Source organism: Trifolium pratense, linkage group LG3 (assembly GCF_020283565.1).
Source record: "Trifolium pratense cultivar HEN17-A07 linkage group LG3, ARS_RC_1.1, whole genome shotgun sequence".
In the NCBI taxonomy this organism is placed as follows: domain Eukaryota; kingdom Viridiplantae; phylum Streptophyta; class Magnoliopsida; order Fabales; family Fabaceae; genus Trifolium; species Trifolium pratense.
In genome coordinates this window covers 1,912,103-1,921,417 of record NC_060061.1, presented here as the reverse complement: position 1 = coordinate 1,921,417, position 9,315 = coordinate 1,912,103, and the positions used below count along the sequence as shown (strand labels likewise).

General features: G+C 36.4%; 2 protein-coding genes across 2 annotated transcripts; both read left to right on the top strand.

The window, feature by feature from the left end:
• Positions 1-3,793: 3,793 nt before the first annotated feature.
• LOC123918290 (putative F-box/LRR-repeat protein 23) lies at positions 3,794-6,677 on the top strand. The gene is made up of 2 exons (XM_045970302.1): positions 3,794-4,130; positions 5,795-6,677. The coding sequence occupies exons 1-2, from the start codon at positions 3,847-3,849 to the stop codon at positions 6,267-6,269; spliced, it is 759 nt and encodes a 252-aa protein (XP_045826258.1). The 5' UTR covers positions 3,794-3,846; the 3' UTR covers positions 6,270-6,677.
• Positions 6,678-8,684: 2,007 nt separating this feature from the next.
• Positions 8,685-9,080, top strand: LOC123913495 (putative F-box/LRR-repeat protein 22). The gene has a single exon (XM_045964263.1). The coding sequence runs from the start codon at positions 8,685-8,687 to the stop codon at positions 9,078-9,080; it is 396 nt and encodes a 131-aa protein (XP_045820219.1).
• The last annotated feature ends 235 nt before the right edge of the window (positions 9,081-9,315 follow it).

Sequence of the window (9,315 nt, the reverse complement as noted above, 5' to 3'; positions counted from 1 at the left end):
GGAATATCATTGCACCAAATAAGTTTATCCCAAGATTTCAGTAATGCTTTTGGCCTTTTGAACTCAGAGCATCTTTCAAAGACAATACTCCATAAGCATTGTACTTCCAAATCTATTTACCAGGAACACATTGATTAGAAAGAGTGACTTGTTGCACTTCTGACTTTGATAACAACTTTCTCTATTTTCACTTTCCTCAATCACTACCATAACAACTCAATCTCTCTTTTTCGGGGGTTTTCCAACATCAATCTATTATTGCTTATTATCACTTATTAGACTTGTTACTTTCATCATCACTACTAATCTACTATCATTCATACACAGACAGATGCCAAATAATTCACTTATATTATGCTCTTAAGTAGATAGATAGATATCATATTGCAATGACAAGGCTCGAGGATAAGAGTCCTGAGGCTTGTAGGTCTTCAAAAACTCAGCGTAATCCTCGTCAATCTCATCAGAATTTGAGGTGTCTGATGAAAGGATTATCGTCTCCACCTCCTTAGCTTTCCTCTTTGGACGGACTTGGATGATTCCACCCTTTTCTCCTTCTGAGACTTCGCTCCCTTAGAAACAGTTGTCTTGACATTCTTTCTCTCCATCGTTACTCCTTAGGCCAAGCTTGAGAGGGCAAAAGGAAAGGCATCGACTATTTATAGGCAGTTGTTTACCTAAAGCCAGCATCGTTTTTAACGGCCCATAATAAAAGCCTTGAACGGTTGTGAAGACCCAAGTTTGACCTACTTGGAAAAACGCTTTTGGTTTTCCAAAGAATTGACCATTGACTGGAGAAAGGCGGGAACCTCAGAGAAGGACGGTGCACGAGCAGATGATCTCGTAGAACCTCGGCCTACATCCTAACATGTTCCGGGCAAGCCCTGATGCAAGGACGTTCAACAAACGCGCTCGACCCACCAACGGTCACAATACCAACACGTATTGTAACAACCGTTACCGGAATGATGAGCATTAACTGCTCATCATGACTCTCCAACCATTTTCCGGCAGTCACTTGATGGCCATTAAATGCCATCAAGGGCTTGACCCTGCGCTGGGGGCCATATATACTTAACCTATCATCATTCTCAAGGTACATATCATTAGCACATGAAAACCTTCACTCCAGTCTTACTAACTTGAGCGTCGGAGCACCTGCAGATACACAACCCCCCTCCACTTCAACAAGGGCTTTCAAGACAGTGATGAAATGAAACACCAAAAGTGGGGCGGATTACTTTCACTGGTCGAGTGAACCCATAATTGAATAGGAAATGATAAAGTTTCAATTAATGCATTTGGGTTGAATATGCAATTATATATAATAACATGTACTAATCTATCAATAATAATGGCACAAAGAAATAGACAAATTGATATTTCTACATTTGACAACTAGGATGGACTGAGATAGAGCTGTCAAAACGGGCTAGCCCGAATGGGCCGGCCTACCAAGCCCAATTTTTTCCCGGGCTCGGGCCTTGAAAATCCTAGCCCGAATTATTTCAGGGCTTTTTAGCCCGGCCCGATAAAGCCCGATTAAAATATGGGCTAGCCCGAATGGGCCACGGGAGGCTCGCAAGCCCGAAAAAATTAAAATTAAAAATTGATGACGGATCGTCACACTCTCTAATCCATGCCTATTTTAGCAACATTAAATGCATTTTATTAGGTTTTAAGCAATAAATGTAAGAGAAATCTATTCATAAGCATGATTACTTGTTTTGCAAGAAAACATGAAAAATTGCAGGAAATTGCTGATTTTCACTACGCTGGGGGCGTAGCCCATCACGCGCTACGTGATGGAGTTCACAGGGAGCCAAGTTTTTCACCATGATCACGCGCGGTGTGATGCCTGACCACGCGCGGCGTGAAGCTTTGATCAGAATTGGATTGCTCTCTGACTTGATCACGCGCGGCGTAGCACTGACCACGCGCGGCGTGAAGGAAGGAAGGACAACTACGCCGGGGGCGTGGAGCTATCACGCGCGGCGTGAAGATTGCAGAGTTGAAGATCAGAGACCTCAGATTTGATCACGCGCCGCGTGATACCGTTACACGCGCGGCGTAGTTAAAGGATTAGCAACCACGCGCGGCGTGATAGATCTGGCGCGCGGCGTGGTTGCGATTATTATATAAGGATTCTGCATTTTCTGTGAAAGGTTGAAAAATCTGCTACCTTCATCTACTTTCTGGTTTTGGAAGCTTTAAGAGTTGGATCCAGACCTTCATAGGATAGCTTCAAGCTCCTCAATAGCATGAAATCTCAAGCCATGAAGTTGAAGCTAGGACGCGATCGAAGCAACATGAGGAGCTAAATTCCTTGTGGAGGTAGGATCTAAGATAGCTTAGGATGTAGTTGAATCTCATGTAATCTGCTTAATTGTAAGGATTTACTCTGTTAACAGTGTTTACTTAATGCAATTCTTCTCTTAATGCTTTATGATCCTTCATTAGTGTTGTAATGATTTTGAGTTAAGTCACGTATGAGAATATTCATTTAATGTCTGAACTGAATTGCATTGAGCACTCGAGTGTTTTCGGTCGAGAGATTGAAACATAGAGTGTAGCGAATGATCGACGCGCTTTCATATCATTCGTTGTAGGTAGCTTTTGCCCGAGAGATCGGGGGAGTATCGACAACGAATAGAGTGGATTTTGACAAGAGATTGTGATTCACTAATTTGTTGATCTAGTTGTGAACACTTGAGTAAATTCGTATGATACGGTAGATTGCATGTGATTTAGCTATAGACTAGGTGATTCCGATGATTCTACCTCGCTTTTCCACTTATCACAAAGCACGTTTTCTAACAATTCATCACTCAACATACCCCCAATTTATGTGTATTTCTTGCATAATGTTTATGAACACTATTAGACTAGTTTAATCACACAATCCCTGTGGATCGATATTTTATTACTACGTGGTATTTCGTTCACTTGCGAAAATTATCCATCAAAAATAAATATAAATAATTTGTTTTGGATGATCTGAACTTAGTTTGTAATATAAATTATAAAACTCCGTCTGCTACTTAAGTAGCGAGTGAGTAAAAATAGGGCACCCAAGAAACTCGTAGGTAACAGAGGAGTAAAAATAGGACGCGCAAGAAACTCGTACGTATCGGATGAATAAAATAAGGCGCGCGAGAAACTCTTACGTAGCGGATGAGTAAAAATATGACGCGTGAGAAACTCGTAAGTAGCGGATACGTCAAAATTGGGCGCGAGAAACTCGTAGGTAGCGGATGAGTAAAAATAGTGCGCGCAAAAAACTCGTAGATAGCGGATAAGTAAAAATACGGCGCGCGAGAATTATTACATATATATATATATATATATATATATATATATATATATATATATATATATATATATATATATATATATATATATAGCAGATGAGTAAAATAGGACGCGCGAGAATTATTAATCCTATTTATAATGTTGAGTTTGAGCACTAGAAGTAAAAAAAACAAAAATTAAAAATAAACCGGGCCGGCCCGAAACCCAATAACCCGTACCGGGCCGAGCTCGGGCACTAATTTTGGCAGCCCATTTTTTATCCGGCCCAACATTGGCCGGACCGTCCGTTTTGACAGCTCTAGGCTGGGATACCCAACTTTGTTAAAATAAGAATTTGCCCGAATTGTTTGTAAAAAAAAAAAAAAGATAAAGTCGAATTGAAAACGTGTGTGACAACATTCTTCCCCCGCTGTTTCAACATCAAAATTCAAAACCAGACACACGATGTCCTCTTCTTCTTCAAGTCCGGCTAAAAAGAGAGTGAAACATGATATCACAACAACAAACCCTAACTGGCGTGAACTTCCCAGAGACATGACATCAAACATTCTCCAAAGGCTCGGTGCTGTTGAAATTCTGACGAACGTTCGCAATGTGTGTCCTTATTGGTGGAACATTTGCAAAGATCCTTCCCTGTGGCGCAATATTGACATGGGAACTTTTCATCTTTACTTTGAATATTCTGTTCGTGGGGCTCCTGATTTTGATCGTTTGGTCAAGATCTGTCAACATGCTGTTGACCTAAGTTGTGGTCATTTGGAAAAAATTCATATTTACAGATTTGGTACTGATGATCTTCTTCATTACATTGCTGATAGGTAATGCCAATTTCATTTTCCTATTCTCTTTTTAGAGTTATATAGCATTTTGTTATTAATTATTGGGTAATTTCTTTCCGTCAAAGGGGATTATAAGAATCTTCATCAATGGAATAGAAACCCTATGTTTTCAACAATATTTGTTTCTATTTCATGTTTTAATTTTAATTTTTTTGCTAAATCTTAAATTGATTATAAAGTTTCGTTTTTTATTTGTATGCTATAGATGCGACCTCTTGTTTCATAGTATTTCTTGTTGGTTAATGTTAATTTTTTATTGATATCCATTTTTTTTTGTTACACTTGATATGCATTTTGCCATATTCAATTTTTTTAAGGTGTGTAGATCCTATGAATTGCATCCTAAGGTTCTAGGTGGTTGGGGTTTGACTTGGTGTGTCCTTAGAGGATTTTATTTTAGGTCTCTTTGAGAGCTTTCTTGGGGTGGGAGTGGGTAGGAGAGATAGGTCAGGGGTGGTTGTTAGTTTCGTGTAATGTTGTGTGGTCCGTTTGGAACAACAATAATGAGATGATCTTTGCAAAGGGAATCTCATATGTTGAGTCTCCGGTTGATAAAGTGAAACTTTTCTCTTGAAAGTGGTATTTGGGTAAAAACCCTGGTAGCCCCGGTCCCTCTATGAGTGGGAGATGCAACCTCTTTTGTGCTGGAACCGATAGAGTTTTTTGGGTTGAGGATTTATGTCTTGGAGGGTTTGGTAGTGATCTTTTCTCCTCTTCTCTGGGTGGTGGTTTTTGGTGGGTGTTACGACTTACGGGTGTCTTGATTTGTTTCTTTCTTTATGTTCTCTCTTTAGGTTTTTCTGGTGCGTGTTGGGTACTTTTGGCACTCGATCTGTTTCCGCTTTGTAGTTGGGGTTTTTTTTTCTGCCCCCAACTATCTTTTTTTTTTTTTTTTGAATGGCATAATTGTTAGTATATTACAATGTTATGCTAGTTTTTCTCCTACTCCTTGACCCTTAGAGGACCTCCAGTGGAGGTTATTTTGCCTTGAGTCCGCCACATGTCATAAAAAAGGTAGCTATTCACAATTTGAGAGGAAATGAATTCCGCCAGCCGGAGTCATGGCATGGTTGCTTCCTGAAGCAACAGAACTTTGTCCAAATTTGGCAATAAAATAGTATTACTTTCCTTTGTTTTAGATAAATAGGGAGTAACATATTAATATATGAGGTAAATTTGTAGGATCCAATATGAGTTTTTAAGGGTTGTAGTATTGAAGTAAAAAATGAATGAGTTGCTTCAAGATGATGTGGTTTTATGGACCCATAAAATAACCTTAGGGTGGAGATCATTACTGGAGTTGTTCTTAGCTCAACTAGCTTAACCAATTGAGCTAGCCATCCCACCCTGCCCCCTACTATCTTTATATATAATGTATTTGCCATTAGAAAAAATAAAAAATTGCATTCTAAGGTGCTAGATTTTAATCAAATGTTATCCCTTGTACTGTTAGTTTTGATTGAAAGTCTTTGCGTGTATCAAAACAAAAACACTTATAATTGACATGTAGAATTGTGTGAGTTTGTAATTTTATGTATCTGATGCCATGTATCTTTTTTTTTTTTTTGACAAATGATGCCATGTATCTTATGAATCTATCATATTTTATAAGGTATTATTTTTTCATCATATAAATTTTACAGGGCAAGTAACTTAAGGAGCATACATCTCTATTCATGCATTAGAATTTCTGATGAAGGATTGTGTGAAGTTGCGAAGAAGTTTCCATTTTTAGAAGAGGTTGACATTTCAAATGGCTTCCAATCTCCGAAATCTCTTGAGGTTATCGGCCAAAGTTGCCCTCTTTTGAAATCGCTAACATATTATGGAATGTCATATTTCACATGGGATCATGCAGCATTTGTTATTGCAAACACAATGCCTGGTCTACGCCATCTTGATATTCATGGAAACCGTCTCACCGATGTTGGACTGATTGCTATTCTTGATGGATGCCCTCTTCTTGAATCTCTTGACATTAGAGGATGTTCTAATTTGGAATTCAGTGGAAACTTGTGGAAAAGGTTGCATAATCAGATAAAAGATTTAGAAATTAAGGAGCACTCTAATAATTTTGAACTAGAGTATGCATATTCAGATTCAAATTTCAAATGGTAATACTTATTGGGAGATTGTTGAAAGGTTTTCTGATGAGGATGAAGACGAGGACGATGATGAGGATTATGGTGCTTAATTTGGAAGTCAAAGCAAAGTCTTAAACAATGAAATTGTTCTTATTCATTTTGATTTTTAAGTATCCTTGAAGAAGACACTTGGAGATGTTAATTTTGTTTTCAAGGATTTTTGTGGAAGACATTGGACAGCTTGGTCTTTTACTTTAATGTAATGCGCTTTTGATTGGCCTATGGTTATTTGCATGCTTTCTTAATCTCGTAGTTCTTCTTTTTATCGATTTATTTAGTGAATGATTCTGAAAGTAGTGTTTTATTTCACCTCTCTTTGATAAAGACTGATGTTTAGTTCTTCTGCAAATCAAAAGCAATTTACATTTTTGAGAATGTTTGCTGGAAGTAATTAAAATTATAGAAATTTAAGATTGTTTCTTTTTTGCTATTAATTAAGTTCTTTCATTTCATTGACTTTTCAGGCTTCTTTACAATGTTCTGTTTATTTTTTATTTTTTTGGCTACAATGTTCTGTTTAATTTTTATTGACAGCAAAGATGATCATTACAAATTATAGGAGGAATGTGATTAGGCAATTCAGTGTCTGCATTGAACATAACAAATTTTTACTTTTGGATGTGTCTTAAGATACAATACAAGTAAGCATCAGCCAATAAAAAATCAGTATTAACAAATAGAAAAAAAAAATCTGAATAAATGTGGTAGCATGTGGCACCTTGAGTAGTTAGTTGTTGCTTTGCTTCAGGATGTTTCTCTTGGGAGTTTGTTGGGTCTCTTTTGTAGTACAATAGTATTTTAATGGAGCTATTTTTATGTTGTTACTTGTTAGTCTACATACCTGCATCATTCATGTAGTGTGGCTGCTTCCCATGTAATGCAACTAGATATTTCTTTGACTTCTTGTTAAAGGAATTGCCTTTTTAATAAATTTTTGATATTTCATAAAAAAAAAAAAAACTGGCACCTTGAGTATCATTGATCATATTTTATATTAAAATGTCGGAGTCAGAGATCTAGCGTTGCTTGGTAAGTGGAGACGAGACTACTTTCTGGAGGAGTTGGAGTTTGGAGTTGGGGTGCCAAAAGAAAATTGAGCATGAAAGAAATGGACCAAACTTTTGTTTTATGGGAAGAAATTTCATGGAAAGAAATTCTTATTTCATCAAGTTTCACTATGCTAGAAATCCTAAATTATGGGAAGAAATTTATATGGATGATCTATACGGTATAAGATTTCAATCCAACGGTGAATTTTGTAAAATTTGTATTCGTTAAAGCATTATTAAGCGGTGTAACATTACTCAAATGTTACACCGGTGTAATTTGATCCCTCTCCATTCGAATTTATTATTTATGAATTCACGCTAAACATTTAAGTATGGATGACGGTCAAATACAATTTTCTAGCAAATTAAATTTTCAAAGCAACTTGGGTAACCAAATGGTTTTGCACGATACTCTAAAATTTAATTAAAAAACGATAGTGTTTCCACTTACTTCAAATTCAGAGATGAGTTTAATTTGAGCGCATCACTGTTTATAAATTGAAATCCTTGGTTTGTTTTCTCACATAATTAATAATGGCATCGTCTGAGGAAGAAACAAAAGGAGAGAATACCACAATGCCAAACTGGCTTGAACTCCCAACAGACTTGACGAAGAACATATTCCAAAGACTTGATACAGTTGATATTGTCATAAGTGTCCGTAATGTTTGTCGTTTGTGGTGGAACATTTGTAAGGATCCTCTAATGTGGCGTACCATTCGCATGGGTAATATCCAAATTATCCACATGAAGCTATTTACTTTTTCTTGTTTGGAGAAGATTTTTCGCTGTGCTATTAACAAAAGTTGCAGTCATGTGGAAGACATTGATGTTGAGTTGATTGTGACAAATGATGTCCTCGAATATATGGCTTATAGGTAATTATTTTAATATCACTGTCTAATTTACATATTGATTAACGATGATTTTACATAGTTTAAATTATTATTTAATATTATATTTTTTTGTACGTTATTGGGGATACTAGTATGGTTCAATATTATTCGTATTTGACATTTGTATGTAACATTCTAATTTGTAACCAAACAAATTAGGTAGTAAATGCTTAAATGCTTAATTAATCTATATGAAATGTAGAACTGGGATAAATCATATATTTTAAACATCTTTTCATAATTTATTACAGGGCAAGTCATTTACGGCGATTAAGACTTTATTGTTGCGATGACATTTCAGATCGAAGGCTGTATGAATTTGTGAAAAAGTTTTCACTATTAGAGGAGCTTGATATTTCATTTAGCTTCAAGGAATATCAAGATTTAATTGAAGTTATTGGTCAGTGCTGCCCTCTATTGAAGTCACTGAATCTTGAGAGGCTGATGTTTCTTTACTACAAAAGTTATGATGAGGTTTTTGCTATTGCAAAATGGTTGCCCGGTTTACGTCATCTTAAACTTTCTAGAATTGTGGTTGGCAATGTTGGATTACTTGCCATTCTTGATGGTTGCCCACTTCTTGAATCTCTTGATATACGGCAGTGTCATCGTATATATTTGAGTGAAAGTTTGGAAAAAAGGTGCCATGAACAAATCAAGGATTTTCAACTTCCAACTTCCCTCGTTGATGATGACAGTTACTATGCTGATGATTATGATGGTGACGATGGTCTAACTTATAAGAACCCTACAATTACATATTGCGGTGATGAATGGAAGTCTAAAGGTTCATCTACAGTTAAACTTAGATGGTTATCATTGAAGAGTACCAAATTTTGAAGATGTTGCTTTATATTTTAGTAGTGTCCTTTAAATCTTTAATTTCACAAGAACAAGAACTTTGTATTTTTCAATAATCAGATTGTCTTTTTTGTTCCTAATTAGTGATTCTAGATGTCGTTTTTTATTTTGCGGTCTGACATGACAATTGCTTATCATTACTATATATATATTTTCCAAAGGGTCATGCTAACTAGTGCTTCAGGATACTAGCTAGTTAAGAAATAAAAAAGAG

Excerpts from the sequence above, each read along its gene's own strand:
- LOC123918290 (XM_045970302.1), top strand. The coding sequence starts at position 3,847 with ATGACATCAAACATTCTCCAAAGGCTCGGTGCTGTTGAAATTCTGACG. Across the intron at positions 4,131-5,794 it reads CTTCATTACATTGCTGATAG|GGCAAGTAACTTAAGGAGCA; the intron begins GTAATGCCAATT and ends TAAATTTTACAG.
- LOC123913495 (XM_045964263.1), top strand. The coding sequence starts at position 8,685 with ATGTTTCTTTACTACAAAAGTTATGATGAGGTTTTTGCTATTGCAAAA.